The sequence below is a fragment of the Fragaria vesca genome, linkage group LG3 (assembly GCF_000184155.1).
Source record: "Fragaria vesca subsp. vesca linkage group LG3, FraVesHawaii_1.0, whole genome shotgun sequence".
Lineage (NCBI taxonomy): Eukaryota > Viridiplantae > Streptophyta > Magnoliopsida > Rosales > Rosaceae > Fragaria > Fragaria vesca.
In genome coordinates, this window is record NC_020493.1 from 6,908,876 (window position 1) to 6,927,794 (window position 18,919).

The following is an 18,919-nucleotide window of genomic DNA, read 5'->3' on the forward strand; positions in this document are numbered from 1 at the left end:
AAGATACATGTGCTGGTCTCTTTGTTCGTTTTGTTAAGCCTGAGGTGCTGTTGATATAATTCTACAAAAACTATGTTGCCTAGCTATCTAGCTTGGTCTAATCGTTGCTGATGCCCTTGTCGACACTCCGTTGCTCCGATGAAATCTGAAGAGTGAGACCTTGTTAATAAGAATCACCCCCATTTTCTCTTCATCTCCATCCCTATTCATGTGATTACATGCCCAATATATACTAAACCAGCCATTCCTCTGTACTTCAGTGTTTGTTTTACCAAGTTGAAAGTAGTCCCCGGGCTGAAATGATATGATCTTAGGCATCTTTCAAGATACAACTTAGCTTTTGTCTTTTGGTGAATAATAAGATACAACCTACTTTCAATCTTAACAATAATTACAGTGTTTTTCATATTTGAATATCAGTTTAGAAAACAAGTCAACAACAGAAACAGGTAATATCTCAAAGGCAGAACAGACGGTAAACAACAAAAAGAAATGCCGGTTATTTTTAGTCTCTTTCAACTGGACTAGTAGATGCAGAATAACATTCGGTTCTCAGGTTGAAAATTTTCTTCCACCGTCACAGTTGGGAGCATTTGCGTTTTTCCATTCATTTGCTTCATTAAGAACCAATTAAGGCTTGTTGCTACACTAAATCACATTCACCATTTGCAATGTACATGGCAACTTACACTATCACAAGTTAAATTATCATTTTCCATTAACTAAAGAATATAAATGTTTCTTTGAAGGAAAGGAGCTAATAAAGACAAGTAATTTCAACCAAGCACTCATAGGAGGCATGTCTTGGGTTGTTTTAGAAGGTAAAACCATTAGAATCCCACCCAACAAAGTAACCCTTAACACCATCTTGAGCAACTCATTTTATTACGAAAAACTTACTATCTCCATTAGTCACTTAACATTGTAGAGAGAAACAGATCTTGCACGAAACCAGATCTCCCAGTAGCTTGTTGAATCCTTTTCTCCCTCTCTTCATGACTCAAGGAAGGATCAAAACTGCAAGAGACATAGACAGGGGGAGAGAGAAAGAGACAAAAAAAACAGAGAAAGAGCTAAAATTTAGATCCAAAGAGCAGTTAAATAGATGCTTGAGCATGCATTAAGCCTGGAAAATGGGGCAAAAGCCTCTTCACCATCAAGCCTTGACACTACACTAATTACTCATACAGAAGTTATGGATCCTTTACGAGCTAGGCATGTGAAGAAATATAGGAAAAACCTCGATCAGAAAAATTATTTGCTTTTGCATATACAGGAGAATTCACTCATTACACCAAACTTAGTTCAAGCATTGTCTAGGCATCACCTTGGGGACTAGCACTATGTATACCTTGAAGAGGTTTGAATCCTCAATCTAAACAAAATTTTGGCACTGTCTCTGCTCCATTCTATGGAGCCAAGGTTGATGATGCTGTTTACCATACTTTTGATGCATCGAGAATTCAGAACATGCAGAACAAGTTCTCGAAAGAATGGAGAGAACCATTTGAAGTGAACTAATTACACAATATATTGGAATGAGGCAACAAGGTAATAACCAATATTCAGTTTGTGTGAGGCTGATATACAATGCATCACTTTCTAACATTTAAATAGTTAATGGAAGGGGTTAAAAGTTGATGAAAAGCACAGTTTCTGATAACAGTACCTTGATTTCCATATATGTGAGGGAGCCACAGTCTTTGCGGGAGTGTCCTCAGCAGTTGTTACCACGGATTTTGAAATTTCATCCGCTCCTGATGCAGGGAAATTCAATATAAGTGATGACAGGAATGGATCGGTAGCTGCACTAGACACATTAGCATTTTCTGATCGATATCCCCCACTCCCTAAAAGCACTTGGAGATGAGCCTCACGGAGATCCCGGCCAAGGAGAGACAGTGCTTGACTATTAGGAATAGCAACTCTACGTAACCTGCGACGTCTCTGCAAGTGATCTTCTGTTAAGGGAAACTTAAAGTACGAATCAAACTCTGTACAAGGTTAGCAGGCATTTAACAATGAGTGAGGTCTCCACATTATTTAAATACTTGTTTCAAGGATATCTTGAATAAGTGCCCATGTTGCAGTGTAATATGACTTAACATGTCCCGTGTAACTTTAATCGAGCAAATGGGACAAACCTGCAAAAGGAGAAAAGTCTATACAGATTCAGTCTTTTTTGCATCAAATATCAAACAAATCTATGAAATTTGTTACAACTAGCCTTCATCTATTTTAGATATGGGAAAATAGCGGCACAAAGTAACTAAAACCACAGTGCAGGAGTAGTGGACATAACTCGTGTGGAGGATTCTATAATGACAAAATTAATCAAATGAAGAAACATTCAGCTTGTCTGCTCATATTTAAACACGATAATTTTTTTATTTTTTTTCCCCAACAATTTGAGTTGCTTGACTATAGATGATAGTTCTAGTAGACCTCATATGAAAGAGTAGTGAAAGACAATATGGGTGAGTGCTGAAGGCATTCAATAACGAACATAAGATAGTAAAGACGCCATGATGAAGAATCATATCCGACCATCATTGAACTGACTATTTAACATGATTCAATCATTCAGCAATTTCCCCAGTTTGAGGTTTCTGCATATCACTACTTTAACCCTTTTCCACAAAACAATCTCATCATAATCAGAGTCAATGGAAGAAGAGCATTAACCATCTAACTTATTTAGCTCAAAGCCTCAAACATATGATATACAAGGAAAAAGCTACGATCCTTTGTACAATGATATCAATAAAAACCACCCAAAAAAACACACACAACAAAACCAAAGGTACATGTGCCTGTGCATTCTGATGAATTCAAAAAGTCAAACATAAAATTTGCTAATTCGGGAAATAATCTTGACCCACACGGGAACAAAGATCTTTGACGAACCAAATCAAGAAAGTTTCATGCAAACAAAAACTCAGAAGCAATTAGAAGGTTGAGTAATCACGTACGGTGACTCTAGATTCGCATGTGTGCTCATCCTCGAGGTGCGCACACAAGGACGCGATGTCGAAGTCCTCGTAGCAATACGGGCACGGGAAGTCAGGTCGGACCTCGTCTTCCACCTCGAAATCATCCATGCTCAGCCGATCTACATCACCATCACAAGTTCACAACACACAAATATCAGATTCAATATATATTTCTGACCGTATGTAACGAACGTAACAACAAGCCTGACGGACCTAAGTGGGAGCTCTGGTGATGGTGCTGCAACGTGTACTGACGTTTCGCAGCGGCGAGGCGGGAGGTCCAGAACTCGGAATCCATTGAAAACCGATTCGATCAAATAATACTATGGTATTGGATTTGAAATCGGAACCAGTTTGTTCCAAAAACAGAAAATTAGCAAGATTTATTTATATTTGAGCTGCTCTGAGATTGTTCCAGGGTGGTTGGTTGGTCTCAGGGAGCTGCAGAAACAGAGAGAGGTAGAGATATTTGAGGAGGAAGCTCTGGAAATAATATATAAAAATACAATGGGATATATTTGACTTGTTTTTCTTAAAAATGAGGAGGAGGAAGCATCAGAAATAACGAAGGTGAGGGTAAAAGAGAGAGAGAGAGAGAAAGAGAGAAGAACAAGATTTTCTTGACTATGTTTAGTTTATAAAAATGGTGGGCTGTTTTGAGGGGTGGTTTTGTGTGGTGAGGACCGAGTGTCGGAGTCGACGACGATTTGTCCGGTGGTCTTTATCGTTGATCTAGTCGTCTCTCCCTACCGTTATCTTTATCTTGTTCTCTATCGATATAGCAAAACGTAACGTATGTAGAGAGTATTTAATACGTACGGCATATGGATGATTAAGATTTATGACATTGATATACATATATGATTGTCGCAACGATGAATGATTGAGATTGTATTGTGTATTTGCATGCAGTGTACAGAAGAGATTCTGACATTGAACTAGAGTGAACTTGCCAATACATTTCAGGGTAAAAAAAAAGAAAAAAGTATGAGGTGTAAGTAACCTCATAATCCATGACCAAATTATTTGCAAAGTTGTTATCTATTTGTTATAAACCTCATAATCAAACTATCAAGTTTCGAAACTGTGATATATGTTATAATTGGATAGAATTCTGATTGAATTTGTAGGTGAGAAGAAACTCGTGAAGGTTATAGAAATGGGAGGGTGCCGGTAATTTAGTATTTGGGCAAAGAAAACATATCAACTGCCACACCTACATGTTTCTTTTTCCTAAACTAGTCGGTTTTGGTTTTTCAGATTTGATGTAGGAAAGCCTGATCTATGTGACCTTGTTTTGTACAGGAGTTTGTGTGATGTGTGTTCCATATGATTAACGAAACTAGATCGGTTCTGTCCCCATATAAGGCCATTTCCAGTAACAAAGGCTATAGAGCCAAATCCTAAATTTTGGCCTTATTTTGATCTCTAACAATAACTCAGAAGAGGGCCAAAGGGTCATCAAAAGGGCCAAAGGGTTAGCACATGCCAAATCAAATTGTGGTCCCAAATTAAATTAAAAAACTAAAAGTATGCATGTTGGTTGATCGATGAAGACTCAAATTATGACAATTGTCAACTTTCTATTGGATTATTTTATTCTCATCTCATTACAACCGGTAAATTCTCTCAACTCAAAATTCATACGGCTGAATGGCTGAATGGCTGATATCTTATTTTATTAATATAATCACAACATATGCAAAAAAATTTTGTCTCAAAAGTTAATCTAAATATTAGTAATTTGGTCCAAATTCAAATAATGTTATAATAAAATAAATTTATAAGTGAGAAATTATAAGATATATACCCGTATGATACAATGTGACAATATATTCGTATTTAAAGTGAAAAATATTGAAAAATATAATGTGAAATCATACAACATTTGAAAGAGTTAAAATTTGGCCTTCTCTTATTGAAAATTATTTAGAAGTCTATGAATAAAAAATAATATTTTAGAGGGCTAAATTATAGCCCTGGCCCCAATATAACTGTCACGCCCCCAAACCGAGACCATTATTATATGAAAATATGGTGCCCGAATTTGCGGCGTGAGTTAAAACAAATAGAATTTTCTCGAATAATTTATTAGAAGAAGAAATATATATGTCTGAATAATACTTCTATTAGAAAGCGAAAGCATAAATATTTTACAATACGAGAGTTTTAGCAAAAGTACATAAGACATTATATTTATTCTCAAAATAGCAATAGAAAACATTCTTTTATTTAGTAGGTTCATCCCATTCCCCAAGCATCTATTCGTTACCTGAAAACAAAAATGTGTAGCATCATGAGTAACACAGACCCATTAAATACAACTTACATTCTTATAATAATGTGTCTTATAAGAAACCAGAAATAAACACAACTAAGTAAAAATGTACCAAGAATCATTTTGATTTGTTCATACTGATTCTTATTTATGCGCGCACACACACACACATATGCAAGCGTGAATAAATTTATCCATGTGAATGTTTAGGAAACTAATAATAAATCACAAAGATCACGTGCTAGGTCCACTATACCAAAGCACGGATAAGCCGCAGCACACCGAGGACAATACCAGAGTATGTATACTCAAGGTCGACACTTTATTCCTACAAGTATAATAGTGCACTATCTGTAGGGACTAGGGCCCTGGCTAACTTCACAAATCACAAAACACTTTTACCAGTAATTCACTTAAGCACGGGGTAGTACTAATCACCCGGCTTCACATTTCCAAAACTTAATTACGTCAAAAGGGTGTAGCAAACTTGAGTAAGTAAGATAACTTCTTTAATACCAACAAAGTATATAAGCTTATATCAATATACTTTAAAAATTATAATAACTCAATATATACACAAAATAAGCAATTTAATAAACTTGAAAGTAAAAGTGCAATAAAGTAAATGTACTTTAAATAAACAGAAATATTAGTTAGTAGTCAAAGAATTAGTAGTCATATTTCCCATAGTGAGGGAAATCCTTGTCCAAAGAACCGTCAACTTATCATTTTCATATCTCATTCAATTTATGTCCAAATTAGGCAAGTGAGGAGTCCATGCCGAAGGATTTTTCATAAGGAATTCAATGAGATCAGTCATATAATCCAGTTCAAAGTCATAGAGTCCAGAAATGGTGAAAAACAGTAGCAGTGCAGAAAGCTGATATCCTTTATAATACCTTTGATGTCTAAGTCTTTACGTGCTTTATATTTTATCATTGCTTCTGAAACTTTCCAGATTTAAAGTAGAGATCCTAAGCTTCAATTTGATATAAAGTTTGTAGAAAATGGTTAAGAAATGAGTGAGATATGAAATTTTGAAGTTGTGGTAGTTGTAATGGATTTTCAACGAGTTTATTAGTTTGGAAGTTTGATTAGCCATAACTTGTTCATTTCCAAACCTTTTTAAATGATTCAAAGGCCTAAACTGAAGCATATTTCATGAAGAATCTAATACTGTGATCAAATTTACAAAGTGATATTTAATTATATACGAAAATATAAGTTTCTAGAAAACATATTCTTTTCCATTTTATCCTTAGTTATGCATTTTGATAATCTTAAAGACAAAAGAGTATAGGAATGTGTACTTACTCTTAAATTTTCAGAAGTGAAGTGAAGGTTTTGGTATTGACTCAAGGTTGGACTTCTTTGACAAAGAGAGAACTTCTCAAGAGAAAAAGAGTGAAGGATATGATTTTGGTGTGGGAGCTTTTCTATTCAACTAAGGGAGTTTGTGATCATCTTTACGTTTGATCTTGGAGTGTGAAGAAAAGATGTTGCAGCTCCCAAGTATAAATAGGCCATGAAGCATGCATTGTAAATTAATTTCCAGCAATTTTATTTGACTTAAAAGGCCAAACATTAAATTTGAGTGATAGTCTAGCTAGTTAGGTTGATTGTTCACAAAGAAAACCAAATAGTAAGAGGGGTAAAAGAAAAATCAGCTAGTGCATGAATCTATATATGAGGTATACCTTATATATGTATTGACGTGAATCTATAGATACACAAATATTTATATATGTATATATAGATATATATCTACTCAACCTAATAAGTAAAGGAATATGATGTTTTCCTTTCTTAAGATCTTGTAAATGTGTTAGTAATATTTAAGATTAGAATAGTATGCATGATAAAAGCAATACTAACACGAATCTTAAATTCAATCACTAGTATCGATTGTATGTAAGAAATACGGGTTAAGGTATTTAAGTAGTTTACTTAAATTCTAATACTTAATAAAAATACCTATCTTGTAAGTATGATACTTGGAGTCATTGGGTTCTAAAATGAATATTTTAGAAGATATTTGGATTACTATCTAAGGTTAAAGAGCCTTAATGTGCTATATAATTTGTGCTAAGTTTCGGGGTACTACAATAACCCTCTCCTACTAGAGATGGCCTAACAAAAGCAAATCTTGGTCCATAGACCAAGAAGGTAGCAACTCCAACCTCTCTGATGCTTCTTCGTGCGAAAAACCGACTCTCTTCTCCATTTTGGCAAAAAATGGGGCGAAATGAAGTTCTACCGTGAAACAATAGATTTTTTAGTTTTCGCCATTGGTTACAGGTCAAGCCACTGGACTGGAAAGATAAAAGAATAGGGCTTTGCCTCCACATTTGCCGAAGAAAGTCGTTTCGTCTGTAAAAGCCTTCTTGCCATGGAAAACATTGGGCAGGCTTTCCACAGATTACAACAACCTCTATATCTACCCAAATCAATCAATGAGCATAAACACTAGGTCAAATTTTTTGACTAGTAATTTACTTCACTTCACCAAGAACATGTAGAAGAGATCTATCAAAATCAATTAAACAAAATGCTAACATATTCAAAAACCTAACAGAGTTAAGTTTCACAGGAGAGTGGTTCTAATGAGGACCATGCATTAAGTTGAGGATTAGTTGATGACTTAGTCGTTTCACCTATTTTTCGATCGCATATTCATATTTCGACCGTGTAGTTTGTAGATATATATATGAGTAGATTATCTCTACAAATTTTCATTCAAATTGAAAATCGTTAAGACTAAACGGTTATTTAACGATGACCAATTTGACTGAAAATTTGTAGAAGTATAGACCTAAAAACTAAACGGTTGAGATTAAAAAATGTGATTGAAAAGTGAGTGTAATAAATCAATTAATGGAAAAGTCTTCAACTAAATGGTCCTCATTAGAACCCTCAAATAATAATATGCCACATGGCTCAGACATGGTAGCAAATAATAGGGGTGGGCATTTTGCACCGAAAATATGGTTACCAACCCGAATTGGCCCGAAAAAAATGATTCGGTAACCGCACCGAATTAAAATGGTGTTGTTTTATGGTCACACCGCACCGAACTGTATAAAACCGAACCGCATCGAATGCCAATTTTATTTTTTTATTTTATTTTTTCATTGATTGAATTTGGTTTGTAATATATAAATAATTCATATATGTTCAAGTTTGTAGTTTTTGCAAGTTGTTGTGTTTGCATGATAATTGATATATATTGATTTATTAAGTGATCAAATAAGGTGTTTTGGTTAGTTAATTGATATTTGGATGAAATTTGTAGATTTGGATGGACTCTAAATGCATTTAAAATTTGTTCATATCTTACAGGAATTGTTATGCAAAAATTTGGACATCCCTTCTTTGTTGTTTTTTTTTTGAGATCAAACATCATTTCCTTTTTGAAATAAATAAATTGGTCTCTACTGAAACCGACCTGCACTGCACTGAAAAATTTTGTGACCGAAATATTCTAAAACCAAAAAAGCGGTTTGAAATATTGTAAAACCGAAAAAAATAATTCGGTTGCGGTTTGAGCCTCAAATCAATCCGAACCAAACCGCGCCCACCTGGCAAATATACACCCAAACACACAAGATTCCGACCCCCAAACATCCCAAAACCTCTTCAGTCTCTTCTACACTCTCACAGTCGCCGATTCTAAAACCCCTAAAAGCCATGGTCTCCTTCGCCGCCAGGTCTATGCTCCGCTCCGCCGCCGCCAGAACCATCCTGGGTTCTCGGGTCGCCTCCGCAGCCCGACCCAAACCCGCCGCCGCACCATTCAGCATCCCCAAGCAAAACAAAAACCCCATCTCTCACGCCCTTTTCAGGTACATCAAAATCCCTAAAACCCTGAACCCTGATTCTGTTTCTGTTACGATTCTTCATTTTCAGTTTTAACATTATTGAAAATCTTGTTTGATTGAGCTTGTGAAGGTCGCCTGTGGAGTTGAGCTGCTGCGTGGAGACGTTGCTTCCCTACCATACTGCCACAGCCTCTGCATTGCTCACTTCCATGCTCTCCGTTTCGCAACGCTCCTACGGTTGGACCCCTGAAGGTATTCCCTCTTTTGCATTTGAGTTGATTTTGTGGAATTCGAAAAAGTTTGGTTGGTGTTTGCTGAAATGTGTTGTTTGTGGAATTGGAATTGGAAAATGCTGAGGTAGTATATGCTGTGTAATGAATTTATTTACTTGCCGAGTGTTCAATCTCGTTTCGTTTTGTATACATTATAAGTTGTGCCGGCTTGAAAGTTGGAGTCAGTGAAGTCAAAATCAAGGCTGTGAATTGTAGACGACAATCAGACTAGAAAGACTACTAATATACACAAATGAATTATTTGGTTACGGTCTGAGACTTGAATTTGTTCGAGTTGCAGAGTGAAACAGGGTTTTCCTTTAGTGATTCCATACTTTTCATTTAGTCTTTTTATGATTTCTTTTCAGTGATATATAGAAGTGAACTATAGATATTTATGCCCGGAAGGGAACAGTAAGGGATGAGAATTGGTAGAGAATAAATAAAGTGATTTCCTTTGTTTAGCCTCCTATGATCATCTTCAAGCATTTTGACAGCCAGGCGGGCCTCTATAAAAGATTTAAAAACCTCCCTGAATTAGACTGATCAAGAACACACCCTTTTAGCAATACTTAGGTTTACATTTTAATTACATAGAGTTTTGCATTATGTGCAACAGAAACAAGAAAATTACTTGCCAAAATTATAACTTTTGCCTACAATCTAGGTGGTCTAATTGTTTTTCCCTCAAATGCCATTTCTTTTTTCTTTTTCTGAGAAGGGGGGTGATGTTAGATGATGATGAGCGGAAGTTTTGCCAGGACATTAAATGTGTGAGACCATCTTTTTGCCTTCTTTTTCAAAATTCATTCTTTTCATTGGGTGATCCCATCTTTCTCTGTATTTTTACTGTCTTGCACAATGAAAGAATGCATGTGCTTTGTCTTTTGTAGGGCAAGACAAGACTAGATGAGGATCAAGCATCAAATATGGAGTGATTTGGATTTGTTTTTGTTGTCAACTTTTGAGAGTGTTAATTGGTAACTGTTCTCCAATAGACCAGATGAGAAGACCCTCGACTTAAAATTACAATAAAATTTTAAGAATTTGTTTTCTGTATCACCTATACCAATTGTTGATTTTGTGTTTTTTGTTTGGTTAACATAGTCGTGTTTACATTCAGTATATCGTTTGAACTTTAATCTGTAATTCAAGTAGTAGACATTATCTTGCAGAGTTTTGCGTTTATGCGTAAAAGTAAATTTCAGATTTGTGTGTCTATGTAAGTTGGATTTCATTAGTATGATATGTGCTATTTTCTGCTGATATGAAGACTGAAACTTTGAATGAAATTGTAGAAGGGTAGTCCAATGTGGAAATCCTAGCTGAATTTTTTATTGTCTTTGTTATTCATGTCAGTATAATCATATAGCTAGAGATAGTAATAATAATAACAATAACAATACTAATTTGTTCTATTCACTCAGCTTGCAATGATGATGTATGATGAATATCAGAGGGTTCGAGCGTTATGTAATTGCGCCCTAAGACAAGGTGGTAAAATTCAGCTTTCTACTAGGGTTTTGTTAGATGATTCTGTGAGTCTCTATAGCTGGACAAGGTGGAAAAGATAACCTGTCTGTAGTAGTATGATGGTGATGAAGACATATCTTGCACTTATGTACAATATAAATTCACGTTAACCAATGGTTCTGCATTGCATTCTCTGATGAAATGATTTGATTGTTTTCTGCACTCACGTCTAGTGGGTTGCTTCCACAGCAAAAATTTGCCCTTAATGTGGGATTTCCTTTAATTACTTCACAGGGTAGTTGAGTGATTGTACTTTATGGTCGTAGAATAATTTTGGTACATGCCATTACAGTAATTATTTTCGAGATGAGAACATCGAAAGGATAAGTGGCTGGAGTTAATTCACTTAATTGTATTCTTCCTGGTGCTGCCACCTTCTCCTTTTAAATCTTTCCTGAGCTCCCTTTGACTTCCACTGTTTCGTTGTTTAGGCAACGATGATTCCTAATTAGCAGACTTCAGAGTTTGGCTTGGAGACTTAAAGTTGCACTTATGTTTTACATTGCCTATAAAGTTCAGTTGTCAAATTTACTTTTTACTTGGTAGCAAATAATAGAATAAAGTTCTTATCTCAGTACACTTTGTTTGTTTGAATCTTAACTGCAACTTATGGTCAAAACGGTTGCAAATTCAAGTCCATAAAATTATCTTCTGTTCTTGTGTTGTAGATGGATGATTGTTATCCGTTGGGATGCAGAGCATTGGTCGTAGTTTTCATCAATTTCAATGGAGTTTGTAAGACTTTCTCGAGGCGTTTCTTTATTTTGAAATCGATAGACATTAGTCACTTGAGGAATAGGTGTGTTCAATCTTGTATGGATTTATAATTTTCCAATCCCAATGAGATTGAGGTTGAACTTATGGATGCATATTAAGGATGAGCTCTTCCCGCCTCTTCCTGATCTGTTTGTGTAGATCATAATAAGCAAATTGTACATTGCATTCTAATGTTAGAAATGGTGTAAATTGTCTTGATCGCAAGTATGTTAATAATTAAACAGCAAGAGCCTAGAGCATGATCCAGCACACAATTGACATCAACATCCTCGTCTTGCCTTCTCCGTCCATCTAGGTCAACATCCAAGTTCAGTTTCTTGAGATTTCCATAAGTTGGTTAGCTGCTAATTCAAGCAATGCTAAGCGTGAACTTTGTATGAAGAAAACCTGCAACCAAAATGCGCAATGAACTCCAAGGAGGCAAGATTTAGTGCTGAAATCTCCACGTTGGTTTCATACACAAACTGTAACACGTTCAGATCAGTTAGGCGATCACCGGCAACAGGAAGATCAAAATCCAGATATGAATCGCTATCCATCCTGCAGCAACGATGCAAGGTCAAGCTCTCAAGTAACAAACAAAACAGTGAGGATGTTTGCCATGAGACAATTATCGAGGAAAACTTCATTCAGACGAAGAGTAGCTAATGCATTCATCAGTAACAAAACCCTATACACTTTGAATATGGGCCTGAAGGCCCAACTAGCCCAAACTAAAATCTACTACTTTGCTCACCTCCTCTTCTTCTAGAGTTCTAGTCGCCTCCTTTCAAATCCTCGAGAATTCTCCATCAACCCCTCTCAAGGTAACGTCGCCTCTCTTTTGATTTCGTTTTTGCTTTCTGAGATTACTGTGAAACTGCCTATTCCATATTGTGTGTCAGCAGCATATGTGTATGAACTTTTGACACCAAAAAATAAAAATTAAAAAAATCATGTATCTGTATCACTAAATTTTTTGTTACCCCAAAAACTAGATAAGTTCTTTTATGTATAGACTACAGAGGATGATGTCTGCTCATATATATATATATATATACACATACACATCTGCAACTTTATCTATAACAATAGTCGCTTGAATTGTTAGATCAGGCAATGCTGCAATCAGAATCAATAACAATGGTCAATCATTCTATGCTGCCGAAATAGAAGACGAAATCCATGTTTGAAACAATATATGGTTATATTATTTACTGATGTTCAACACAAACTGATACAACATGCCTACGAGGATGAAAACCTCTCAAAAACATTTCGCCTTTCAGATCAGCCATCAATCTGTTCTGAACATTTACTTAATAAGCCTCACTGGTCCAGCTGTTATTTAACTTTTACATAACCGCTGACCAAGGTTTTACAGGAAGCACAACAGGGACATGAAACTATCCTTAGATCAAAGACCCTCATTTGTCATATCCATTTTCCGATTGAGATGAATATTACCCAGCATTTTGTAAGTTATCCTGATAAGCTCCACACCATATTGAATCATCTCGTCCACTACGTTCTGGATGCATTGGTTGAGACTCAAAATCATGCCTGCAAGTTTAGAAGCATAGAAACATTTAATTAAAAGAGTATTTTGCCAAGTATGTTTGAAAAGGGCAAACAATACATACACTGTGTAATGTGTGTGACATACACTACGAAATGTTAGACGAGTCTGTTAAAGCGTCAAATAAGATATCTCTCCAATTAGAACTCCTAATTAAGTACGACTGTGTGAGAATATTACCACTGATACTTGTCTATCTACTTTTGATCTTTCAATTTATATTGTATTTCAACCACAAGGTCCATAATTAAGATGAGACTAATATGGATATTCGATATAGAATCAACTCAAAATCTGTAGAGGAGCAGAGTAGTATAATCTATATCACTGCTGAAATCAAAACAGTTGTTCAGGCTGCCAGTCTGCCACAACTGGTGTGCTGCACATTCACACATTCTAAAGAGCCATTTTCTTTCTTTTAAGTTTAGGTAGTTTGCCTAGTTTAGTTGGGAAGATCAAAATTTCATGTCATTTATGAATTTTCCTACTATTTAATACTGCTAGGATATGATGTGTGATGTTAACTTATCAGTGCTTGCAGATATATAACATTATATCACCGTCACTTGTGATAAACATAAGGGCACTAAAAGCCAGCAAACAATAAGGAAACATCAATTGATATTGAAGAACAAACCCATCCTTTTTGTGTGGGTTGATCTAGAGTTGACCATCACCTGAGTCCAGATTAATTGGTTCCTCTGCCTCTCAACATCAACCGCCATCCTTCAAGACCGACATTGGCAAAATAAAAGCTTCCTCTAAATATGACAATGCAGAGAAAGCAAGTCAGTGAAAAACTATCACAATTCAGATTTAGAGTTTACGCATGTGCATGGAATATTAATACCTGAGATCCGACTATTAATGATCATAGTGTACTTCAAGGCTTCAATTTGTATTTGTTGCTAGCTGGCTGGGAGGCTAGACCACGATCACAAGCAGGTAATTCCAAAGCATCTCAGAAATGCTAACATTGCTCTTCCTATTGCCAAGTATTCAAATCTTTTTGGAGGACGATGAGATTCATGATCTTGTCCTTGTTCCACGTAATGATGATCATCATGTACTTCCCCGGAATTGCTGTCATCTGATTCAATTGATGCTACAGCTGCCCCTTCTTCGTTGTCAAAATCAGAAATGCTAGCATCGATCGGCCTATATCTTTCTAGTGCCAAGTCTTCACCACTTATGTGATCATCATCAGTTTCTTGCATAGCCAGGTGGATCCCAAAACTTTTTAGGACCAACCCTGGGGCATCTGACTTAGACATACGAAAAATCACTCGAACCACATCCACCACCTTTAGCTCCTTGAAATCAATACATGAGAGGCACACACATACATTACTGTGAGCTAATAACTCCCCTTTTGAATCAAAATAGATTCGCTTTTTGCCAGCATGCCGGACATTATCAATCACGAACGTGGCCGTGCAACCACAAGAACCAGCAGAAAAGTTTTGGGTAATTTCAAATACTACACAGACAACCAATCCTATTCTCTTTCCCTTCAAAGACCTAGGGATTTTGATCAAGAGTTGACATATATCAGACTTAGTTTCATGACCAGGAAGCACAATTATGTCCACCTTACCTGAATCAAACCATTTTGGAACTTCAATTCCCTGGAGACTCGGAAGTATAATATAACAGTCGTCCACATACACGTATCTAGAGAGATGGAATACCTGGTTCAGTAATGCTTTGGCCATCTTTGACACCAGGTCTATCCCAAGATTTTCTACCAGTATAAGGCAATTAGACAAGTGCATCCTCCAAAGAAGTCCCAGAGTGTCTTTCTGTTGCAGTACATTTGACAATTTTGAAAATCTTTCCAATGATACGCAGTTATCCAGGTTTATGCATTCTATATTTGGAGGAAGTTCTGAAATATCTCGAAGCTTCTTGCAACCACCCAAATCAAGAATATACAACATACGAAATTTGCAGATGCATGCCGGAAGGCTATCAAAACTACTTCCTGATAGATTAAGTATCTCTAATGTGGACACACAGTCAAGATCCGAAAGGAAATCAGAGACTGATAATTTGCATTCTTCAAAACGTAGACACCCTAGCTGGGGAAACAATAATCGACCACAATCATCATGCCCATTGTTTGAATTGTTTTGAAGCATCAGAGGAAGTGATTCTGCACTAGATGAAACCAATGTGCTCATCATTCTTGGAAATGTAACCAGTTTAGGGCACCAAGAGAGGTCTAGTCCTTCTAAATGTTGCAGCCCTCCATAAACACTGTGCGACACATTTGTAAGGTTGGCACATCCTTTTAGTTTTAAATGTTGAAGGCGAATGAGATATCGAAATGACAAAGGCAATTCTTCAATGAGAGTTTCAGAAGCGTCCAATTTCAGTAAGGAAGTGAGACAACCAATTGATGAAGCCAGTTCTTTAATGGGAGTTTTGGACACATTCAATTGAAATAAGGAAGTGAGGTTACCGATTGATGATGGCAATTCTTTGATGGAAGTTGTAGACAGATTCAATTCTCTTAAAGAAGTGAGATCCCCAATTGATGGAGGCAATTCTTCGATTAGAGTTTCAGAGGCATCCAATTCCTCCAAGGAAGTGAGACACCCCATTGATGATGGAAATCCTTTAAGGGGAGTTTTGGACAGGTTGAACTGTCTTAAAGAAGTGAGACACCCAATTGATGAAGGCAGTTCTTCAATGAGAGTTTCAGACGCGTCCAATTTCACCAAGGATGTGAGACTCCCAATCGATGATGGGAATCGTTTGAGGAGAGTTTCAGACAGCTTCAAGTCTCTTAAAGAAGTAAGATTTTCAATCGTTGAAGGCAGTTCTTCAATGAGAGTTTCGGACACTTCCAGTTTCACCAAGGATGTTAAATACCCAATTGTTGAAGGCAGTTGTCTGACTGGAGTTCCAAGCAAATTCAAAACTTCCAAGGAAGTGCAATATCCAATCCATGAACGGAGTTCTTTTATGCCACTTCCATATAGATTCAATTCTCTAATAGATTCCATCTTATGCACAATGTTTATGAAGTTCTTAAGCCTCGGACAATAACCAAGCTGAACCTCCCTCATGGATTTCCAACTAACTTCCGTTGGAAAAGCCTCAAGCCTAGGGCAGTTCCAAAGAATCAAATAGATAAGTTCATCAAGGAATCCAACAGAAGGATTCACTTCAACTAAATTTTTACAGCCCGCTAGATCCAAGCATTGTAAGTTTGGGACTCCAGATAAGTCTGAGACTTTTGTTAGGTATTGACAATCTCTTAGATTTATTGATGTCAGATATTTCAGATGCTGGGAGAAAAGGAAAAAAAAGTATTAGATATTGGACGAGACAGAAAATATGATATGCAAGACATAAATATGTGAAACGATCCAAAAGAGCATACCTTGAGTCCATTTCCCAATACTGTGATGCGACTCCTAGGCATATTGAGTAGAGCAAGTTCTCTTGGAAGATTGGATGACAAAACTTGTAAGCGACAGTCAGGCCAATCAACTACCCTCAAGCTATCTGGCATATTATCAACAACTCCAGAATAGCTTCCAGCACGGTATATAAACAGTCTAGTTTCGCATGTTAGAGAAAGTGGTGCCACTAAAGCATACAACACCTGAATGCTCAGGTAGCTTCACCTTAATGCCTCTAACGTTGTTGGTTCCCTGAAATGAAAATGCAATAGTATTAACACTCTTTCTCAAATAATTAAGTTTCATATTCTCTGAATGTTTTAGGATTTTAACCAAAAATAATTCAAGTTGAGGATTTGAAATGCACTTACCGTATTATCTGTTAGAACACGGTAAACGTCTTCATGAAACCACAACCTGCTACGCTTTCCAGGGTCATTGGGTGACTGTCTGTGAACTATATCTTTACCCATTTCTTCTAGCAAGTCATGCATCCAAATAATGTCACCCCCGGATCTAATACTAATGAGAGACTTTTCTATGAGCACATTAATAACATACCTTTTGCTGCCACAAGCTTCTAGTGTTTTTGTCACACATTCTCGGTTTTCACCTTTAAAGAAACATGCAATGTCAAGAAAAGCTTCCTTCCCTCTGTCATCCAATCCATTGTAACTAATTTCTAAAACATCTTGAATTTTACTACTTTTGAAACCATCTAATGCAGCTTCCCACAGCTCTACGTTTTCATTGCATAGAGAAGAACCTAAAACAACCAAAGCCAATGGAAGGCCTTGAGCATAGCGTACTGCAAGTTCTGTGAGTTCTGCATAACCATCCAAAGGTCGACATCTGTTAAAGGCATTCATACAAAAAAGCTCAAGAGCTTCACCTCGAGCCAATCCTTGAACCTCGTATATTAAATCAACACTATGACCTCTCAGCAATTGCTTATCCCTCGTTGTTATGATGATTTTACTACCCTTACCAAACCAACTACATTGACCAGCTAAGTTGTCTAACTGATCCATGCCATTCACATCATCAAGAACCAAGAGAACACTTCTGTATTGCAACCTTTCCTTGATCATAGTGATACCTCTAGCTACATTGGCCACCTCCAATTTTGTTCCCCTTAGAATTTCACAGAGAAGTATCTTTTGTAGTTTGACTAAGCCTCTAGCTCCCTTTGAATTTTCTCTAACATCTTCTAAAAAACAACACCCATCAAATTTATGAGCGATTGAGTTAAAGACAGCTCTGGCAACTGTTGTCTTGCCTATTCCACCAACCCCCCATATCCCTAACATATGAACATCTCTTCCTGGAGCACCTAAAAGCTTATGGATCTCTTGCACACGAGCTCTCATCCCTACTGGGTACTTGGCCACATCCAAATATGTACTGTTTATGACTTGCTCTGAAATCTCTTCAATGATTTTTTCAATAGCACTGGATTCAGAACACTGGCTGAGAATTTAAAATAAACAACATTAATCAAGAATACTATCTTCTTTGAAGTTAACTGTGTATTTCATTGATCATTCATCTGTATAACTTGACAATATAATTGGTCAAAGCAATAAGGAAATTGATAATGAAATTTAAAGATTACTCTGATAGAGTCCACCCAGACAAATTTGCCGCTTCTGTAAGAGCTGCCTTCCATTTCTGCACTTTCTCCATGTTATCCTTGAACTTGTATTCAAGGTATGCAAGTGCCTCACCAAAGCTGCCTCTGTGATTTCGTATATCCGAGGGATCGACTTTGAAGAAAACTGGCCGGACCAGTTGCTGTTTTGATTCTTTGCAGTCGAGGATCTTGACGAGTTCATCCAAGCACCATTTGGAGGATGCATAGTTTTCAGAGAGCACAACGATTGATATCTTCGACTCTTCGATTGCTTGGAGAAGCGCTGTAGAGATATCTTCTCCTCTTCTGAGCTCGTCATCCATGAATGTGTTGATTCCCTTGTGACGCAAAGCACTGCACAAATGGCCTGTGAAGTTGTTGCGGGTATCTTCACCTCTGAAACTCAAAAAGACATGGTATTTCCATGGATGGGTGGAAGGAGGAGGAGCAGAAGAAGAGGCTTCTCTAATAATCGCCATTCAAAGCTGTGAGTGTGAGAAAGTCTACACAGTCCAGTCCCCGGTTTTTATTTATTTTTTTGAATAGGGCCTGTTTTGATGAGAAATTGAACGGTGATCACCGATCTATGTTTATTTCCCATAAAACAAAACAATGTTTTTTTTTTTTTTTTAGTAGTATCAACG

General features: G+C 36.7%; 3 protein-coding genes and 1 pseudogene across 9 annotated transcripts; 1 reads left to right on the forward strand and 3 right to left on the reverse strand.

The window, feature by feature from the left end:
* Positions 1-516: 516 nt before the first annotated feature.
* On the reverse strand, positions 517-3,603 carry LOC101291901 (protein DEHYDRATION-INDUCED 19-like). 2 transcript variants are annotated; one of them, XM_004293807.1, is made up of 6 exons: positions 3,207-3,603; positions 2,973-3,112; positions 2,067-2,144; positions 1,878-1,953; positions 1,670-1,757; positions 517-1,017 (listed from the first exon to the last, which is right to left on the reverse strand). In XM_004293807.1, the coding sequence occupies exons 1-6, from the start codon at positions 3,289-3,291 to the stop codon at positions 909-911; spliced, it is 576 nt and encodes a 191-aa protein (XP_004293855.1). In that variant the 5' UTR covers positions 3,292-3,603; the 3' UTR covers positions 517-908. The 2 variants fall into 2 exon arrangements, with proteins under 2 accessions (XP_004293855.1, XP_004293854.1); XM_004293806.1 differs by having other exon boundaries at positions 1,670-1,953; positions 3,207-3,542.
* Positions 3,604-8,933: 5,330 nt separating this feature from the next.
* On the forward strand, positions 8,934-11,896 carry LOC101297221. 5 transcript variants are annotated; one of them, XM_004293827.1, is made up of 4 exons: positions 8,954-9,113; positions 9,220-9,341; positions 10,789-10,855; positions 11,563-11,896. In XM_004293827.1, the coding sequence occupies exons 1-3, from the start codon at positions 8,959-8,961 to the stop codon at positions 10,806-10,808; spliced, it is 297 nt and encodes a 98-aa protein (XP_004293875.1). In that variant the 5' UTR covers positions 8,954-8,958; the 3' UTR covers positions 10,809-10,855; positions 11,563-11,896. The 5 variants fall into 5 exon arrangements, with proteins under 5 accessions (XP_004293874.1, XP_004293875.1, XP_004293877.1 ...); XM_004293829.1 differs by lacking the exons at positions 10,789-10,855; positions 11,563-11,896 and adding exons at positions 10,083-10,132; positions 10,255-10,451; XM_004293826.1 differs by lacking the exon at positions 11,563-11,896 and having other exon boundaries at positions 8,934-9,113; positions 10,789-11,084.
* Positions 11,897-13,156: 1,260 nt separating this feature from the next.
* LOC101314923 lies at positions 13,157-14,953 on the reverse strand. The gene is made up of 3 exons (XM_004293800.1): positions 14,080-14,953; positions 13,907-13,990; positions 13,157-13,213 (listed from the first exon to the last, which is right to left on the reverse strand). The coding sequence occupies exon 1, from the start codon at positions 14,942-14,944 to the stop codon at positions 14,165-14,167; it is 780 nt and encodes a 259-aa protein (XP_004293848.1). The 5' UTR covers positions 14,945-14,953; the 3' UTR covers positions 13,157-13,213; positions 13,907-13,990; positions 14,080-14,164.
* Positions 14,954-14,990: 37 nt separating this feature from the next.
* Positions 14,991-18,754, reverse strand: LOC101303022 (annotated as a pseudogene). The gene is made up of 5 exons (XR_184368.1): positions 18,258-18,754; positions 17,014-18,112; positions 16,589-16,894; positions 15,191-16,340; positions 14,991-15,062 (listed from the first exon to the last, which is right to left on the reverse strand). The product of XR_184368.1 is annotated as a TMV resistance protein N-like (transcript).
* Between the last annotated feature and the right edge of the window lie 165 nt (positions 18,755-18,919).

Bases quoted from the DNA above. Each gene is read 5' to 3' on its own strand.
- LOC101314923 (XM_004293800.1), bottom strand. From the start codon at position 14,944: ATGGCCAAAGCATTACTGAACCAGGTATTCCATCTCTCTAGATACGTG.
- LOC101297221 (XM_004293826.1), top strand. From the start codon at position 8,959: ATGGTCTCCTTCGCCGCCAGGTCTATGCTCCGCTCCGCCGCCGCCAGA. The intron at 9,114-9,219 runs GTACATCAAAAT...GAGCTTGTGAAG, and splicing joins ATCTCTCACGCCCTTTTCAG to GTCGCCTGTGGAGTTGAGCT. The intron at 9,342-10,788 runs GTATTCCCTCTT...CTATTCACTCAG, and splicing joins CTACGGTTGGACCCCTGAAG to CTTGCAATGATGATGTATGA.
- LOC101291901 (XM_004293806.1), bottom strand. From the start codon at position 3,291: ATGGATTCCGAGTTCTGGACCTCCCGCCTCGCCGCTGCGAAACGTCAG. The intron at 2,145-2,972 runs GTACGTGATTAC...CTCCTTTTGCAG, and splicing joins CATGCGAATCTAGAGTCACC to GTTTGTCCCATTTGCTCGAT. The intron at 1,954-2,066 runs ATATCCTTGAAA...ACAGAAGATCAC, and splicing joins AACATGGGCACTTATTCAAG to TTGCAGAGACGTCGCAGGTT.